The 20,580-nt window shown below is 39.6% G+C and overlaps 1 protein-coding gene across 1 annotated transcript in view; it reads left to right on the forward strand.

Annotated features, from left to right (window-relative positions):
* Nucleotides 1–20,580, forward strand: part of itga2.2 (integrin, alpha 2 (CD49B, alpha 2 subunit of VLA-2 receptor), tandem duplicate 2) — a 27,058-nt gene continuing 6,478 nt past the window's right edge. The window contains exons 1-17 of the mRNA XM_026274554.1: nucleotides 1–217; nucleotides 8,044–8,167; nucleotides 10,767–10,876; nucleotides 11,035–11,129; nucleotides 11,314–11,428; nucleotides 11,840–11,967; nucleotides 12,049–12,197; nucleotides 13,350–13,500; nucleotides 13,617–13,782; nucleotides 13,909–13,988; nucleotides 14,082–14,220; nucleotides 14,668–14,813; nucleotides 14,902–15,045; nucleotides 19,224–19,421; nucleotides 19,505–19,635; nucleotides 20,022–20,185; nucleotides 20,284–20,543. Of these exons, the coding sequence (XP_026130339.1) occupies nucleotides 16–217; nucleotides 8,044–8,167; nucleotides 10,767–10,876; nucleotides 11,035–11,129; nucleotides 11,314–11,428; nucleotides 11,840–11,967; nucleotides 12,049–12,197; nucleotides 13,350–13,500; nucleotides 13,617–13,782; nucleotides 13,909–13,988; nucleotides 14,082–14,220; nucleotides 14,668–14,813; nucleotides 14,902–15,045; nucleotides 19,224–19,421; nucleotides 19,505–19,635; nucleotides 20,022–20,185; nucleotides 20,284–20,543 (2,502 nt within the window). The 5' untranslated portion in view covers nucleotides 1–15. The remainder of the gene's footprint in view (nucleotides 218–8,043; nucleotides 8,168–10,766; nucleotides 10,877–11,034; nucleotides 11,130–11,313; nucleotides 11,429–11,839; nucleotides 11,968–12,048; nucleotides 12,198–13,349; nucleotides 13,501–13,616; nucleotides 13,783–13,908; nucleotides 13,989–14,081; nucleotides 14,221–14,667; nucleotides 14,814–14,901; nucleotides 15,046–19,223; nucleotides 19,422–19,504; nucleotides 19,636–20,021; nucleotides 20,186–20,283; nucleotides 20,544–20,580) is intronic.

Here is a 20,580-nt window from a genome sequence, read left to right on the forward strand (position 1 = left end):
CTTTCAGCACCATACATGGTTGCGTTTGAAGGCGTGAGTTTGGGTTTAGTTTTGTGGGAGGCGGGGGCATCTTCTTCTTCTTCCTCCTCCTCCTCCGCCCAGCTCCAGCGCTGCGCCGCGGTTTCACTGGATGCACACAAACACACTGGAGAGCTCGATGCTGGATCACACTGTGGACTTAAAATGAATATTCTGCAGGTACTCCTCGCTGTTCTGTGTAAGTACTTATGCAAACATATTTGTATTACAATTTTGTCATGCTGTAAAACTGAATGACAACAACTCTGAACTTACAGCTGAAGTATAAATAAGTCATTTGAGGAAAATACTTTTATACAGGAGATGAATGGGTTTTGTGTATATGTGAGAAATTAATTACCAGTTTTAGCCTTTTTGTTTCCTTTGAACGAGTCTGTGAGGAAAGTTTTTTGTGGCTCACTGTATAAGCTATGATGTGAATGTATGCACTTTCCCACTATTTTATAACATTTTCACACAATTTACGACATTGTAGTTTGGTTTTAGCATGTTTTGCACTTTGACAAATATATATTTATGTGTTAATAAATTCTCAGTCTACATATTTCATGTAGCTATGTTAGCCAAGTTTGACAGTTTCTCTCAATTTAGCTATTACTAAACTCCAGGTCTGGAAAGTAATAAATGTTTGTTAAAAAGAAATGTATTATTCAGTTGTTTTTTTACTGTACAAAATCAAAGCAACAGATTTGATTAATTAAGACCATCCTTTACATTAGAAGTGCAATATTTTGCTTGCTGATTTTTAGTTCCCAATTCCCATCATGCTTTGCACAGGACTGAATCTGGAGTTTGATTCTTGAGATTAGGTGTTATTTATGTGTTTTGAGTAAAGGGAAAGAGCTGTTATGTTTTAATGTTCGGTAAAACTGAAGAACATGTAAAAGTGTCCATTGCTGAAGTTGCTGACAAACAAAAACACTTGCACAACTCTGTTGATGCTCTGTAAAAATAAACTCCATCCACTGGTCCCTTAATGCTGTTTTTTTTTGGTAATCTGTGCAGGGTTGTCTTGCTCTGGCAACCAAAAACACACTTCTTTTGTGACATTTCGCGACGCTCTCGCTCTGATCAGTGAATGTTGTGCTCTCAGTGCTCTGCTATACGGGAGCGCGGGCTCTTCCGGCAGAAGTGCCCTAGGACCCATATAAGGAAATTCTGCTCCATCTAACGTCACACAGAGCCATACTCGAAAAAAACTTTACGAAACTTGTGACAAACCGGAAGGAGTATTTTTGGAACAGAAATACTCCTTCAAGCGTACAACTTAATTTTTGAAACTTTGTCCATGTTAAGCATGGGAATCCAACTCTTTAACCGTGTATAAAACTCAGTATGCATGAAATAGCATTTCACCCCCCTTTAAAAGTTTCTCCTTTGCGTTTTTAAAAGGTTTTGTGTACAGACGATGTTGTCAAAATGATTCCTGTTCCCATGGATTCACGAAAACGATTAAAACTATTTAAAAAAATCCATATTATTCATACCATGCCAGTAGATGGCGATGTCATTTGTGAAGAAACACCACTCGGCTACACACACACACACACACACATATCTAAAGACTGAACACATAATACGCATGAACATGACGTCACCGTTTTCACAAATTCACATTTTTGTAGTCACGGAGACAGTAAGGCTTTTGTCATGTAAACGAACATGACATAAAAAGTTTGTAGGTGAAAACTGTATCGGGTAAACTTCCTAAGTTCAACTAAAAAAGTATGTCTAAAACTAAAATCAAAAACCATTTTTCGTGTATTGACAAAACAATAAAACCTAATATAATTTTGACCAAAAAGTTTGCATTCTGTATGATGATTAAGATTTTTTTTTTTATTATTATTATTATAAGGGCCATGTTTGATGGTAATAGGGTTTAGATAACCTGGGGACAAAATGTGAAGCATTTTTAATAAATTATGTTCAATGAAATCTTGCTCTCTTTCTTTCTCTTTCTCTCACTATATATATATATATATAATATATATATTTGTGCTGTCAAATGATTAATCGCGATTAATCGCATTCGAAAATTAAATTGACATTAAATTTACATAATTGTGTGTTGTGTATATTTATTATTTATATATAAATACACACATGTATATTTCAGAACATTTTTTATATATATTATAAATATATAATATATGAATTATATGAATTTACAGTGCCCTCCATAAGTATTGGAACTGTAAAGACAAAATTGTTCTGTTGGCTGTGGAGTTAAGAAATCTGTAAATATGATTAAAAGATGAATATGAGACAAAACTACAGAATGTCACATTTTATTATTGGGTGATTAAACGCAAAGATGTTTTATCAGCTAAGAAGATCAGGTCATTTAGTGTTTCATCTCCCTATCTGATGTGAGCAGATGTATTGGAACACTTTTGGAACTGAATTGATGGACCGATGAGACAAAGATTAACCTTTATCTAAGTGATTGCAAAGCAAAAGTGTGGAGAAAAAAGGGAACTGCAAATTATCCTAAGCATACAAGCTCATCTGTAAAGCTTTGGTGGAGGTGGTGTCATGGCATGGACATGCATGGCTGTCTCTAGAACAGGACCTCTTCATTGTAATGATGCTAGTGCCATCACGTATAATGGCACTAGCAGAACGAACTTGGAAGAGTACAAAATCATCTTGGCTACCAATATTCAAACTCATTAGAAAGCACTTCATATTGGATCAAGACAATGACCAAAAACACTCTGCCAGTTCAGTCAGGGACTTTATCACAGAAAAGAAATGTAAAGTCTTAGATTGCCCAAATCAATATCCAGATTTAAGTCCAATTGAACATTAATTTCACCAGCTGAAGTTGAGACTAAAGCCAGAAACTCCCCAAAACAAGCAACAGTTGGAACTGGCTGCATTGAAGGCCGGAGAAAAGCATTTCAAAGCGGAAGAGCCAGAGTCTGGTGATGTCTATGGGTTGCAGACTCACTGCTCTGATTGCATGCAAGAGATCTGCAACCAAATAGTAGCTTTGAATCTTTTACATCTGCCTTAAATTCAACTGTTCCAATACTTATGCTCACATCAAATAGTGGGATGAACTCTAAAAGTGCTGTCCTTTTTAATTTGGTAAAACATGTATGTGTCGAAAGACCTAATAATGAAATGTGACATCCTGTAGTTTGTTGCATATCTTTTAATAATACTTGCAAATGTCTTGACTCCACAGCAGAGAAAGCAATTTTGTCTTTACTGTTCCAATGCTTATGGAGGGCACTGTATACTGTATATCATAGTTCTGATTGAATAAGTTGTTTACACTCTTAAAAATTACAGTTCTTGCATCAATGGTTTCATGAAAATCCTTTAACGTCCATGGAATCTTTCCATTCCTCAAATGTGCTTTATAGTGGGGGGAAAATCTTCCTTATTGAAATGTTCTTCACACAGAGAAACATGCTTATTTTGAGTACTGTTCAATGAAAGGTTTTTACAAGAACCAAAACTGGTTCTTCTATGGGATCGAAAAACCCGCTATTTTAAAGTGCGTGGCAACCACAAACAGCCACAAACAGTTAGTGATCTATATTCCTTGGTAAAATAATTGTTTATTCAGATTATCATTAGTAATAAATGTAGCTTTACCCACACAGTGGTCAAAACATCATGGTTAAATGGTGTAGGATGCTTGTCAAAAGTGTTGTAGTTATTGTCTGTTCTGAATGGTGTCACAGATCAGTGTCTAAACTGGCTTACTGATCATAAAGAGTGCACTGGACCGGAAGCACATTCTCTCTCTCTTTAACCCCACAGTCTGACCTCTCCTTCCTTTGTTTCCGTTCAGTTCATGACTTAATTCATGCTCTGTCTCGTTTCATGTGTCCATCAGCACTGCAGCCCACTACACTGTTAAAAGGCTGTCTTTGTGTGCATGTCTCTTTAAATAATGAATGGAGAACTCATATAGAGGACATGTCTCTGTCACTTCATTCATGTTGACCACACTTATTTTTAGCGGATTATGTAATTTCTACTGAACTTCTGATTAAAATAACTTAAAAATAATAGATGATATTAATGATGCTCTGCTCAGGCGTGTTTGTACAGTCTCTTTATCATCTTACAATCATCTGAAAACTTCCTCATCAAAAGTCAGTATCGGTGCACAGGAACATAACTGAGACTGTTGAAGTTAATGATTAGGATTTGTGCACTCACATGATTCAAAGTGTAATGATGAATCATTCAATTGAAACCTGCGTGAATGCAAATATTATATTTTTAGAACATGAGACACTTTTAAACTATGTTTTTAAAAGGTTGTTCCTTTATGTCAGGTATTGGTAAGGGAGGAACTCAGGTGCAGACAGGGATTCTCAACACAAAGGGTTTATTAAATACAAAAAGGGGAAAACAAAACCCACGAGGGGGAAAACAACAGCTAGGGCAGGAACTAAACAACTTAACAGGGCAGGATTGATAAGACAAACAAACTCTTGACACTAACTACAAACACTCACGGTAATACAAGGACTTCAGAGGGTACAGCACAATCTCACACACGATCACATAAGTAGAACACATCTGAGAAACACATATCACAATGACAATGAACCGACGCAAGACAGAGCACACTAGGAGATCTAAATAGGGGGAACAATCAAGACACGACAGGTGGCACAGATGGGACAATCAAGACACGACTAGGTTAACAAGGGGGGCGGGGCAAGGGAACGAGACAACACAAGCACATGGCCCAAAGACAAGGCCATGTGCTTGTACACAAAACATGGGTCTGTCATGATCCTGCCTCAAGACTAGGAAAAATCAAGGACACGAGGGCAGAATCATGACAGAACCCCTCCCTTAAGGAGCGGCTTCCAGACGCTCCTCAAGGGAACATCAAACACGGGACACGACTGACATGACAGACTGGGACACAGACACAAACCAACAAGACATGACAAATAATAACAACGGCAAACATGAGTACACAACAGCAGGGTTGGGGTGACAAATCAAAAAAAACAAACAGGGAAGGGGAGGGGGCGGGACCACAAAGTTCATAGGGGACAGACCAGGGCGGGTGGGAGGGGTAGGAATCTTAGGAGGACAGGACGAAGGCTGACGACGGGGGGTACGGGCAGGTCTGGATGGTGAGGGGCGGGGAGGGGTCTCGGGACTACTGACGGGGGACATGACAGGAGCAGACAAGGGACGCGGGGCAACAACATCTACTGGACACGGGGGGGCAACATCTACTGGACACGGGGGGGGCAACATCTACTGGACACGGGGGGGGCAACATCAACGGGACACGGGGCCACATCAACGGGACACGGGGCCACATCAACGGGACACGGGGCCACATCAACGGGACACGGGGCCACATCAACGGGACACGGGGCCACATCCACGGGACACGGGGCCACATCCACAGGACACATGACTACATCAGCGGGACACGGGGAGACGACACCTACGGGACACGGGGCCACATCCACAGGACACGGGGCCACATCCACAGGACACGGGGCCACATCCACAGGACACGGGGCCACATCCACAGGGCCACATCCACAGGGCCACATCCACAGGGCCACATCCACAGGACACAGGGCCACATCCACAGGGCCACATCCACAGGACACGGGGCCACATCCACAGGACACGGGGCCACATCCACAGGACACGGGGCCACATCCACAGGACACGGGGCCACATCCACAGGACACGGGGCCACATCCACAGGACACGGGGCCACATCCACAGGACACGGGGCCACATCCACAGGACACGGGGCCACATCCACAGGGCCACATCCACAGGGCCACATCCACAGGACACAGGGCCACATCCACAGGGCCACATCCACAGGACACGGGGCCACATCCACAGGACACGGGGCCACATCCACAGGACACGGGGCCACATCCACAGGACACGGGGCCACATCCACAGGACACGGGGCCACATCCACAGGACACGGGGCCACATCCACAGGACACGGGGCCACATCCACAGGACACGGGGCCACATCCACAGGACACGGGGCCACATCCACAGGACACGGGGAGACAACGGCTGGACATTTGGGACTTCTGGGGACAGGGTCAGGGGACAAGACAGGACTGACGGGGATTTCTAAAATTTGGACAAGACGGGACAAATAATCAGAAAATGCTTTAGCAGCTAGGACAATAGGCATCTCCTTACGAGATGAGACAGACAGTACAAGAGTCTTTGCTGCAGAGTCGGCCGCGGCTCTCTCCTCCGCTCTCACGACTGCAGACTTGAATACGGCTTTCTGTTTTGCCGGCTCGGGCACGCTCACCGCTGCTGGCTCGGGCACGCTCACCGCTGCTGGCTCGGGCACGCTCACCGCTGCTGGCTCGGGCACGCTCACCGCTGCTGGCTCGGGCACGCTCACCGCTGCTGGCTCGGGCACGCTCACCGCTGCTGGCTCGGGCACGCTCACCGCTGCTGGCTCGGGCACGCTCACCGCTGCTGGCTCGGGCACGCTCACCGCTGCTGGCTCGGGCACGCTCACCGCTGCTGGCACGGGCACGCCAGCTCTCGACGCTGCTGGCACGGGCACGCCAGCTCTCGACGCTGCTGGCACGGGCACGCCAGCTCTCGACGCTGCTGGCACGGGCACGCCAGCTCTCGACGCTGCTGGCACGGGCACGCCAGCTCTCGACGCTGCTGGCACGGGCACGCCAGCTCTCGACGCTGCTGGCACGGGCACGCCAGCTCTCGACGCTGCTGGCACGGGCACGCCAGCTCTCGACGCTGCTGGCACGGGCACGCCAGCTCTCGACGCTGCTGGCACGGGCACGCCAGCTCTCGACGCTGCTGGCACGGGCACGCCAGCTCTCGACGCTGCTGGCACGGGCACGCCAGCTCTCGACGCTGCTGGCACGGGCACGCCAGCTCTCGACGCTGCTGGCACGGGCACGCCAGCTCTCGACGCTGCTGGCACGGGCACGCCGGCTCTCGACGCTGCTGGCACGGGCACGCCGGCTCTCGACGCTGCTGGCACGGGCACGCCGGCTCTCGACGCTGCTGGCACGGGCATCCAGCATTGCCTCCTGTCTGCTGAGTTCCATTGTGGTCGGTTCATTCTGTCAGGTATTGGTAAGGGAGGAACTCAGGTGCAGACAGGGATTCTCAACACAAAGGGTTTATTAAATACAAAAAGGGGAAAACAAAACCCACGAGGGGGAAAACAACAGCTAGGGCAGGAACTAAACAACTTAACAGGGCAGGATTGATAAGACAAACAAACTCTTGACACTAACTACAAACACTCACGGTAATACAAGGACTTCAGAGGGTACAGCACAATCTCACACACGATCACATAAGTAGAACACATCTGAGAAACACATATCACAATGACAATGAACCGACGCAAGACAGAGCACACTAGGAGATCTAAATAGGGGGAACAATCAAGACACGACAGGTGGCACAGATGGGACAATCAAGACACGACTAGGTTAACAAGGGGGGCGGGGCAAGGGAACGAGACAACACAAGCACATGGCCCAAAGACAAGGCCATGTGCTTGTACACAAAACATGGGTCTGTCATGATCCTGCCTCAAGACTAGGAAAAATCAAGGACACGAGGGCAGAATCATGACACTTTATCAATAACATACTCATGTAATTTGACCCATAAAGCTCCTTCACAAAACCGTGAGGTTCATCTCTGTAAATATTGTTTACTGTCTCCAAGAATGACCACATTAAAGTTTTCCTGCACTCCAGTCGCCCCATCTCTCATAGGTTCACATTCGTGCTGTAGCTTGTCTGCATATCAACACACATGCGCACACACACACACGCGCACACACACACACACACACACAAACACACACACACACGCACACACACACACAGAGGGTTTAATGTTGCTTATCAGAACAGATATTGTTCTGCTTCCTTATTCTTGTTCTTTTGGTAGTGTTGTTAGTATAATATGTGTATGTTGTATATAAGACAAAATCCTGATATTTGCATGTCTCTACAGGTTTCAGCATCGATAAAGCTCAAGGTTTTAATGTGGGGACTTCTGGAGCTAAGATCTTCTCACAGTTGGCAACAGAACAGTTTGGTTACTCTGTTCAACAGTTTAGCAACAGTCAAGGAAAATGGTGAGACATAAAATACAAATTGAAATTGAGTGTTCATTTAATTAGCTTTCTTACTTAAACTGCCATTTTTGTCTCTTATATTCATCAAAGCTGCACTTATTTGATCAAGACAAAGTTAGAAAATACAGTTAGAAAATACAGGTCCTTCTCAAACAATTAGCATATTGTGATAAAAGTTCATTATTTTCCATAATGTAATGATAAAAATCATCAGTATTCAAACAATAAAAGACCTGAAATATTTCAGTTGGTGTGCAATGAATCTAAAATATATGAAAGTTTAATTTTTATCATTACATTATGGAAAATAATGAACTTTTATCACAATATGCTAATTTTTTAAGAAGGTCCAGTAGTAATTTGAAATATCATTACAATTTTAAACAACTGTTGTCTATTTGAATATACGGTAACATGTAATTGATCATTTAATCCTAAAAAATATATTAATATTATTAATTAGATAATTATAAACTTGTTAATAAAAATAAAATTTCTGTATTAATAATAAAAATAACCATTATTTTATTTGCACACTAATAATAACTGATAACAAATGTTTGTTTATTTATTGATTTATTTCAGAATTGTGGCAGTGTTGTTTGGAATTTTGGATTGTTGGATTTTGTTTATTTGGAATAATAAGGAACTCATGTAACAACACTGTGTTATATAGTCCTGGTTCAATTTGCATAAAAAAAAAAAACATTATGCCAAGCAAGCAAAACCTGCATGCATGCCTTTTTCCCAAGTATTTATTTGATTTTGAATGGGTCACATGACCTGAGCAGCAGGCCTGTGATATGCTAAATGGCTATATATATATATATATATATATATATATATATATATATATATATATATATATATATATATATATATATATATATATATATATATATGGGAGATCACAAAGAGGCCAAGTTCCTCTAGCATCTATCTGCAGGAAAATGAAGGTCTTCCTCTTATTCCCAACTGCAGTAATACATGTTCCCAAAGCCAGCAAAAAGTCACACATTGTACATACATAGGCACAATATACAACGTTTCCTCTAAAGCACAAAGCAAAGCAAACACTGGGCACAACTTTCCTAACATCTGCTAACTCCATAATTGCTACACAGAAGGGTCACGGACCTTTCACTATTATTTGTCATGCCCCTAAAGTGTTGTTGTTCACTTATGGTCATATCCACTGTCTAGACAGTCTTTAAATGCATGTATTTCTTAAGATCCACGCTGGTGTGCAGCAGGTCAGATGAGGCATTTCCTGCTCTGCTTTGGGGGGTGTTGGTGACATCATTCTCATTGTGAGTCAAGCATTGGCTCTGTCTGAACTCCCACAAACACACATTAGAGACCCCTAACAACCATTTCTATAGACAATGAGTCATTATTACCCACAGTCCTTTTCAATCAGAATTCCTTGTATCTGTTTACTCACATGTTTTCAAAAATCCCCTGAACTTTCCCTACACAAAATTCCATTACTTTTTTACTCCTTAGAAGCACAATACTATTATACTATTAATTAAAACTAACCTAAAATAAGTAGAAAATCTGTCATCATTTACTCACCCTCATGTTGTTCCAAACCTGTGTGAGTTTTTTTTTTTCTTGTGTTGAAAACAAAAGAAGATATTTTGAAGAATGTTGTTAGCTATGGCAGTCAATGGGAACTGTCAACTGTTTGGTTACACACAGTCTTCAAAATAACTTCATTTTTGTTCTAAGGAAGAAAGAAACTCATACAACTTGAGGGTGAGTAAACATAAACAGATTTTTTGGGTGAGATATCTATCCCTTTAACCCCTTAACCAGCATATAAAATTATACAACAATAAACAACACTCTTTCTTCTTTTCTTTTCCTTTAAATTTTTTTACAGATTGTGTTAATCTTATTTAAAAATCAAAATCATTCAAATATTAACCAAAAACGATTTAAAAAATAAAAAAATATTAGTTAATCAACAAGTATTATTATTATTAGCTAAAATCGGCTATTCTCTAATTAACCTGCTCCTACTGAGAATAGTTTCAATTTGCAACCCTTTTACCCATTCTGTAATAGTTTTATTTTTATTTACTTTATAAATGTTATCAGTTAATGATTTATGTATATAATATTATGTATTTTTAATGTCATTGTTTTTTTTTTCTTGCATTGTCGATTTTAATTTAAAAAAATTCATAAATATGTGTATTTACATACATACATAAATACATACACATCTGAACCCAGTTTGTTTTTTACTGTCAAAGGATGTGAAGTGATTGAGCTTGTGTGTCAGTGTTTGAGGAATGCTGTGTTTAGTCTGGGCAGTGCACCTTGATCACATGATGGCCACCTAGTAGTGATATTCTGTGTAATTAAGTGGGTGTGTTGGATGATATAATGCATGCCCATGCACCTACACACATGTAATCTCAGATATGCTTCCAAATATACACCCTTCTGTGCCACTGGTCATTAAACGCTGTTTTCGCAATCCTGTTGTGTAGAATATCCTTAATAACTGCTCTGTGCTCTGCAGCCTCACCTTATCCTGTACTTCAGGATGATAGTACTTGATCTAACACCTCTCACTGCTCCCCAGGCTCCTCGTGGGTTCCCCATGGAAAGGATACCCTCAGAATCGGAAAGGGGATATCTATAAGTGTGAGATTAACAGTCCTGGAGCCAGCTGTCAGTCCCTTAACCTTCAAAGTAAGCAAACATTTCCCATCATTCCCAGTATCATCATCAACAGTGTCCTTAAGACAGTATCTGTGGAGACCAGAAGCAAAGTCTTAGATTTTAATAATACATCTTTTAGAATGATAAAGTAGTGAAGCTGAAGATCACTGTGGTTAATGTGCTCTCAGATGCTGTCAATGTGACAAGCATATCCAACAGCAACAACATCAACATGAGTCTTGGTCTCACTCTGACTCCAACCACCAAAAACGGCGGGTTTATGGTGAGACTGTTGTTTTCTGTTTACTTTCTGCTGTTTTGGCGCCCGTACCAAGGAAGTTCCCCGTATGTCTATAAATGATAAATGAGAAGTTCTATTCTTTTTTGAGAAATGAATGCATGCTTTGAGTGGTTTGTGTAGGATGTGCTTGGAACTCATATTACGTTACATTACGTTTGTGTTTCAGACGTGTGGTCCTCTGTGGGCTCAACTCTGTGGAAGTCTGTACTTTTACCCTGGAGTCTGCGCTGAAGTGAGCCCACAGTTTACGCTCCAGTCATCCTTCTCTCCTGCTGCTCAAAGTATGAAAGCATGAAAGTTTACTGTTCACATTCAAGGGGTAGTTAAAAATGAAAATTCTGTCATTAATTACTCACTCTCATGTCGTTCCAAACCCATAAAACCTTTGTTCATCTTCAGAACACAAATTAAGATATTTTGGATGAAATCCAAGAGCTTTCTGGCCCTGCATAGACAGTAGCACAACTACCACGTTCAAGACCTAGAAATGTAGTAAGGACATTGTTAAAATAGTGCATGTGACCTCAGTGATTAAACTTTTATGGCAGTTGCGTTGTCTATGCAGGGTCGTAAATCAGTCAGATTTCATAAAAAAAATCTTAATTTGTGTGCCGGAAAATGAACGAAGGGCTCTCCCTTTAACTATCCCTACAGCAAATTGTTAACATTCATGTTGTTTTGTGTCTACACAGCTTGTAGCAATCAAATGGACATTGCCCTAGTTTTGGACGGATCCAACAGTATATACCCATGGGAACCAATTGTTAACTTCCTCGTGAAAATGTTGGAAAACTTAGATATTGGACCTCAAAGCACTCAGGCAAGTCAGACAGCTGGTGTGCCATTTCAGCAGTTTTTGTAATATTTCTAGTTAATATATTTCTGATTTCATTCATAACAGGTGACTGTGATGCAGTACGCTGTTGACACCTCCTTCGAGTTCTACCTGAATTCCTATCGGACAAAAGAGTCCATGATTAAAGCAGCTTCAAATATTCAACAGAAACAAGGATTAGAGACTAATACTTTCAAAGCCATTGATTTTGCAAGGTATGCATGCTTCTTTCTGAGAGATATCATTGAAATTCCCCCACACACCCGACTTAAGCTTCCTGTTGGGGTCTCATTTCTGGAGACATATCCCCAAAGCACTAGTAAATAGATACTATTGGCGTTTCTCTGGTGATGTAGATTCAGATGACATCTCATCCCTTTTGAACACTATCACTTAAGACTAAGATCTCTAGTGCTTCATTACACCTACAGTAACCAGACAGACTCCAGACGATGACTTTGTATATGCTTTAATCAAAGCGTGACCTCATACCAGTCACAGAATCATCACAACTAAAACAATACAACAGTTTATATTCTGTAGCATAGATACATGGCAAGATTACATGTTCATTACATAATTCTTCTCTACTATATGTGCAATTCAGCAAACCTCTTCTCTTGTTACTGGCAAGGCAAGGTCAGTTTTTTGATTACATCATCTTGTTACTCAAGTATAACTCATGGCTTGTTTTTGTTTTTAATGGGTTGCTATGTACGTCTACATTATTGCAACACATCAACTAAAGTGTTAGTACATTTTGTTTGCAAAAGCATATGAATGTTATCCCTGTATTGAAAAGAATGTTAGTTATGATTAATTAAAAATTTCCTTCAATATTTCTTAAAATATGGGCACATTAAGGAGATAAATAAGCTCTCCTTAAAAACACTCTTCACATTTAAATCATGTGTCTAACATTGGATATGTATACATTACAGGAAAATAATTTTAGTTAGTTATCAATATTTTGCACTTTTTGCATAACTTGCCATTATTGTGATTAGGTGACATACCATCAAATTATTACACTTGCAAGTTATATTTTCCTGTTTTGTTTTGCTTCATATACAGTATCACTTTTATTTCATATACTGTATCTAAAAGTATACATTAAAGCCATTTAAAAAGTTGCAAAAAATAAATAATGAAGGCTTGATAAAAAGTTTACAATACTGTTTTATCATGTTTAATATAATAATAATCATAATAAAGGTATATAAATAGTTTTTAAAAATCCCCAAACAAAAAGTACCCAAAGTTGTAATATATGTAAAAACACTATCATTGTAATTTTTTTACACTAAACACTTTCTTTTGATTTTGTGTTTTGGTGTGCATGTCTGTCGGATGATTGGCTCTCGTAGACAGAATGCATTCCTAGCCAAAAATGGAGGTCGTCCTGGGGCCACTAAAGTGATGGTGGTGGTAACTGATGGAGAGTCACATGATGGAAATCTGAGGAACACAGTCATCCCGGCCTGCGAGAGACAAAGTATCACTCGCTTTGGTATTGCGGTTAGTGATAAAAAAAACAAAAAAAAAAACAAGATATGCAGTCATGGATTCATATATGGGTCTCAATATTCAGTATATTTGAATGTTGTGAAGAAATTGATTTTTGCATGTTTTAGGTGCTTGGATATTACATAAGGAATGACATTGACACAAGCAAACTCATCGCTGAGATTAAGTCAATAGCCAGCAGTCCAACCGAAAAATACTTTTTTAATGTGTCTGAGGAGGCGGCGCTCATAGAGATCGTCGGGACTCTTGGAGATCGAATCTTCAACATTGAAGGTCCGTGATTATGTCGATTATATAAATAAAAGCTATTTTAAAAGTAATGTGACGAACATGGGTTTCTTTATTGACATGTATTATGTCAATGATCGTTTTCTTTGTTCATTTCACTGATGTGTTTAGGTGTTGGAAAGGGTACTGGGGATAATTTCAAAATGGAAATGTCCCAAGTCGGTTTCAGCGCACACCAGACCAGAAATAAGGTTCCGGCTTTATATATCCATGTGTTTCCATTAATGCTTTTTAAAGACCTTCTTCCTTCTGGTGGTTTACAGTACACTGACTATTGCTTGTAGGATCTGATCTTACTGGGAGCAGCTGGAGCATATAATTGGATCGGGACCGTTGTGCACCAAACTGCACAGAAATCTGATGTTTTGCCCAAAGCTGCTTTTGAGAATGTCTTGGATGACAGAAACCACAGTTCATTACTTGGTAAGTATCGTGCTTGGTTAGTTTTACTGCATCTAATGAACTGAAATATCATAATTATAATTTACCTTTACATTAACACTGCAATATTTCACTAAAAGGTAGCAAATTAGATTAAATTGCTGACAAAATTCATATTGTTAATTGGTAGCTATGCTTAAACCGACTACAAAATCATCAAAACATCCTTAAATCAAGTTATGAAAAGATAAAACAAGATAATTCCTTAAAACATGATACAAATGCAAAATATTAAGATGAGTTATGTGGAAAATACTGTAAGTGTATTTTGTTGTTAGCTTGTTTTGAAAAATTATGGTAATAGAACAAGAGCAGTATACTTTATATTCAAAATATGAAGAACAGGCCTTAAGTGGATGTTTAGACATTGTAATGGGAAACAATTAGTTTCTGTTTCCTCAGTTTAATTATTTCCTGTCTTGTGTTCAGGATACTCTGTGGCGTCTGTATTTGACGGCTCGTCTGAGTTTTATGTGGCCGGTGCTCCTCGTGCCGTTCACAGAGGACAGGTTGTAGTTTACAGTATGAACAGCCAGAATCAGCCGGTCATCAAAGATTCACAGAGAGGAGATCAGGTACTCGTCTGTCTGGGATCTTTAGTTTGTTTTAGCTGCGTTACACACTCAAGTCCTGTGTTAGATCAGTGTGGTGTGTGGTTTGCAGATCGGCTCTTATTTCGGCAGCGTTCTCTGTCCTGTTGATGTGGACGCTGACGGTGTGACGGATCTGCTGCTGGTCGGAGCGCCGATGTACATGAGCGAGGAGAAATCTGAAACAGGAAGAGTCTACCTCTACACCATTACCACGGTGCTTTTCTCATTTGTCTTCCATTTCCTTTCTGTGGATGCCCTCCTCTTCTTCCTGTAGTTGAGGAACTCATTCCTGGTATTCGGTAATATTTCAACTTGGAATATACATGGTTTTCAACTACAGTGACTTCTAAGTAGCTAGCCCACATCATTAAATCTAATTAATTAAAATTAATTAATGAAAAATAATTTTAAAAATTTTCCCAACTCTGCCTTTAAAAACCTTTTATTTTTTCACTACCTTTTATTAATGAAGCTAAAAATATACAAATTTGTTTGTCTATGATCTTTTTATTTTTGTAAAAAAAATTAGGGCTGTCAAATGATTAAAATTTTTAATCAAATTAATCAGAATTTTCAGTGGATTAATCATGATTAATCACTATTTGCAACTACACCTGAATCCTAACCATTTTTTTTTCTGAAATGCATACCAAAAGATAAATATCTATGAAATTATGGATAGAGAAACTCGAAAGAATGAACTCAGAAACAAAAACATGCGCCACAATCACATAAGCAGCACTCTGGGCACTATTGTTTTTGGGAGGTGTTCATTTGCTCTGCCACAATACTTTAGGATCGATATTTTCACGTTCTGAAGGCTTCAAGTGCCAGTAAAACCAAGTAAAAATGCATATGCTTTCCCAAACAGCTGTAATTTTCGCTGCATTGCATGTATGCGTTCTGCGCATGCGCAGTGTGAAACACAGGACGTTATAACACAGTGATCCTCAAATCTGGCTCGCGAGATCCACTTTCCTGCGAAGTTTAGCTCTAACCCTAATCAAACACGCATGAGTTTGCTAATCAGTGTCTTTAGGATCATTAGTAAATCACAGGCAGGTGTGTTTAATTGGAGTCTGCGCTAAACTCTGCAGGAAACTCGCGAGCCAGATTTGAGGATCACTGGAAGAAGAAGCTCCAGCGTATCAACTACCAAAGTCGTCTCTGTTTATCGAGCTTGGCATGAATGTATTTGAGAGTAAATGGGGTAAAACCTTAAGCTTCTTCGGTGTTTTCGTCGCGGCGCTCGCCGCTGTTTTTTACTATCTTGAGAATTCAGAGATCGACGAGACTTTCCTAACCTGAATAATTTGTCACACTGCGCATGCGTGAAATGCGTTAAAAAATTTGACGTAATTAACGACAAACAACTAATTAACGCCGTTAACGCGCTATTTTTGAATGCCCTAAAAAAAATAATATATATTTGTTTTTGTTTTTTATTGTTTTAGCCCTTCACTTGTCATATAGTAATCAACAAGAAATACTTTTGTTCTTAATTGTCTTCCCTATATTTAAAAAAATATATATTAATGTGACAAGGTGTGAGGGGTTGAAGACTGTAATACATTTGATGGGATACATTACCTTAAATGTACATTTTTGGTTAATTTTGTCCACTTGTTTATGGGTCAACATATCTGTATGGCCAGCATTGTCTTTCTGCTGCAAATGTGGGTGCAATTTCTGATTTGTGATGCTTGTCAACGTTTTAAGTTGACATATTACATCAAAAATTATATTTAAAACAAAATATGATATATGAAAATAATGTTGAAAAAGCAATAATTTTCCATCTTAATTTTATGTGACGGGTTGAGTTGTTAAGCTTGACAGTACCCTCCCTGACGATAACATGCCTCAAAGATATGAATAAAAAGTTTAAAACTACTAAAGATTTTCTGCACCACTATTAAAGAGCCCTGAGTTATGTCATTTCTGGGAAATTATGTCACATATGAGTGGCATCTAAATTATTATGGGCGTAGAATGGTTCGAGTTCAGACAGAGGGACATAACTTTAAAGTCTGGTTTTTATGAAATATTTTGCATAATAAAGAAAAAGTTATATATATATATATATATATATATATATATATATATATTTACATTATATGTATCTATATTATATATATATAAAAGAGGAACACAGATATATAATTCTTACATTTTGTTAAGTTTAACATTTTGCTTGGTTTAAGATAGATATAAGACATTATTTTATGCTAAATAATATAAAAATGCAATAATTTTTATTAGTTATAATGGGCATCCCAAAGCTTTGTGAAAACTTCTAACAATTAATTTGGGTGAACCACCACTTTAGAAACTCTGAAAGGAGGACTGAAATATTGCCGAATTCCAGGAATGACCCAGTTAGCTACACTACAAGGTTTCATAACAAGGTTCGGGAGGAGCACGGCAGATACTTAGCCTAATTAACACAGGTGGAGCCACTTAATATAATCAACCTTAGGGTATAAATACAGCTGAATTAGCCTACCTGTCTCCATTGATGGTTTGTCAGCATCCCCCACTCCATCTCCATCTCCATCTCCATCTCTTCCACTAGAGTTCATTTTACACTTTTACATATACGGCGGCGGTGGGGGTGGTTAACTCTAGGTTCGGGCCATTCCCGAGCTCGGAGCCCCTTCCCCGCACAGCACACCAAATATGCACTATAATACTTCAGCTAATTATATGTAAGTGTGAACTCGTGAACTACTAATGAAGAGTAAAGCAAGGCAAGTTTATTTATATAGCACATTTCATACACAATGGTAATTCAAAGTGCTTACATAAAAAGAAATAAAATAATCATAAAAATAATCATATCAATAAAACAAGGGATTTAAAATGAATTTAAACCAGTCAAAATAGAAAATGATTATATATAAAATACAGTGCAATCAGTTCGGATGTACTGTAGCACAGCGCTCATTCAATAAATGCACAGCTAAACAGATGAATTTTGAGCCTTTATTTAAATGTGACTAATGTTTTAGCACATCTGATCTCTTCTGGAAGCAGGTTCCAGCTGCGGGCGGCATAATAGCTGAAAGCGGACTCCCTTTGTTTTGTGTGACCCCTTGGTGTTTCTAACTTGACTTGAGCCTAATGATCTGAGTGTCTGTTAAGTTTATATTCAGTGAGCATATCTGCAATGTATTTAGGTCCTAGGCCATTTAATTATTCATAAATGAGTAAAAGTACTTTTAAAATCAATCCTAAATATAACCGGAAGCCAGTGTAAGGACCTGGTGCATAGCTGTGATAGACAAATTGGATCTTTCTCATTATTTAACAAAGTGTGAGTATATACAAGCTAAACAAGAGCGTTGCAAGAATTGAGCCTTGTGGGACTCCATGTCATGGACATCCACTTAGACTTACTGTATGCTCTCCTAGATTCACATACCTCTCCCTTCTAAGTATGACCTGAACCATTTGAGTACCATCCCAGAAAGCCAGACCCAGTTTTCCAGTCTGTCTAAAAGTGTCATGATCGACAGGGTCAATACCAAATTTTTGCTATTAATTGCTTCAAAAACATAGTATCTTGTTTTTGATGTTGCGGTCGAATCTGTCTGACTTCTGTAAAACTTGAGGATGTTCTAATTGCCTTCCTTATATTATTGATCTCAGAAAAGAAGGAAGCATTTGCTGTTGGAGAGCTTTTGACTGGGAAATCTGACTTGGAGAATTTGTCAGTCTCTCAACTGACAAACTGTTACTGTTGAGTTAAAACTTGTTAAAACTTATTGAGTTTTGAGAAGAACCTCTGTCTAGCTGTGGCTAGGTCCACCTTTAAAACATGACAGCTTTCTTTATAGATGCTATAGTGAATTTCAAGTTCGTCTTACGCCACATCTGCTCACTTTTTCATCCTCTATACTGTGATTTTTGTTTGCCACCATTACCAGGAGGAGATTTATTTTCACTAAATACCTCCAAATTTAGTTTGTGGTATGGGATTGGTACAATATTTTAACGGTTTTGACTTATGCTTACTAAGGCTGCAGTTATTTGATAAAAAATACAGTAAAAACAGTAATATAGTGAAATATTATTACAATTAAAAAAAAAGTTTATTATTGTAATATATTTTTAAAATGTATTTTTTTCCTGTGAATTTTCAGCATCATTACTCCAGTCTTCAGTGTCACATGACCCTTCAGAAATCATTCTAATATACTTATTTGCTGCTTAAGAAACATTTATGACTTTTGCCTTAATAAAGACATAATTTGTTGCTTGTTAATATTTAGTAAGGTAGTAAACTTAGGTTTTGCTTGCAAAATATAAGATGTCACAATAAACTGTCTGTATGTTAGTAGTACTTACATACTGTATCTGTTTTTATTAATTTATTTAATTTTTTAACAGGGCATCTTGAGTAACCAGGGTTTCTTGGAGGGTTCTCAAAAGAATGCTCGGTTTGGGACGGCCATCATTGCTGTCCCCGATCTAAACCTGGATGGGTTCAGAGACATTGTGGTTGGTGCTCCGCTGGAAGGCAATGGCCAAGGTGCCATTTACATCTACTATGGAGACAGAAAAACCATCAGAAAGCAGAGCTCACAGGTAGAACCGAAATTCACAGAGTCCTCGACACACATGAAATATATCAGCTAATGTCCAAATTCAAAACATTCTTACACATTCAGAAAATTGTCGGATCGAAACTGGACCCAGCGTTGAAGTTCTTCGGCCGCTCTCTGGACGGCAGAGTAGATATGAACGGAGACTCCGTCCCAGATGTGGCAGTGGGGGCTTTTGGGAAAGTGGTCCAACTCTGGTGAGAATTTAAACACATCAGCCTTCATTTCACCAATTGATTTTCATACTTTGTTGGGGTGTAAAACAGCTCGATTAGACCGTTCCATGTAACACAACACAATGTTAATTAGTAATACTTCATTAACGCCCCACCTTCAACAATTGAGTTAAGTGCAGAACAGCTGCAGGGACGGCCTCAGTCATGGTGGGATATGTAGATGTGTCTGTGGCCAGGGAAATGATTGCTCCAGCTGTCCTCTGGAATCCCATTTTTCACCTCAGAAATCCTCGTAACATCAGCTTTCTGTGGGACTCTTCTGTTGGTTCCAAAAGCCATAAATCACTTGAAGTGTTGTGTTTTAATTGATGCATTCCTGACCTCTCTCATCATATGGTTTTATGTAGGAGTAGAGGAGTAGCAGTGGTCACGGCCAAGGTTTCCTTCTCCCCTGACAAGATCAGTATCCTGAGTAAACCGTGCCGTTATAGCGGGAGACAGGTGTCCTGCTTCAAGGCTAAAGTGTGTTTTAGTGCAACATTTAAACCAGTGACTCCGCTTGGGACAGTGGGTAAGGATACAATTCTGATCTGGACTGTATTTATTTTGGAGATGGACACATTTTGTTTGATGAAAGTGATGTATTTGAACTTTCTTTTATATGAACAGTTATCAAGTACAACTTGACCGTGGATGCCGACCTACAGTCGTCTCGGGTCAGCCCTAGAGGACACTTCAGCAACTTAGATCGAGTCGTCCAGAAAGACATCAGCGTCCCTGCGCAGGACGTATGTGAAGAGCATGACGTCTATGTGCAGGAGACCCCTGACCTCGTCAACTCAATTTCTTTGCGTGTGGATGTGGTCCTCAGCCACCCAGACGCCAACCCTGTTCTGGACATCTTCAGTCCTTCTGCGTGGGAATCTTTTGTGAGTGTTGCAAGAAGCTCATTTTAAATTTTTTAGT

The sequence above is a fragment of the Carassius auratus genome, chromosome 10 (genome assembly GCF_003368295.1).
Source record: "Carassius auratus strain Wakin chromosome 10, ASM336829v1, whole genome shotgun sequence".
Lineage (NCBI taxonomy): Eukaryota > Metazoa > Chordata > Actinopteri > Cypriniformes > Cyprinidae > Carassius > Carassius auratus.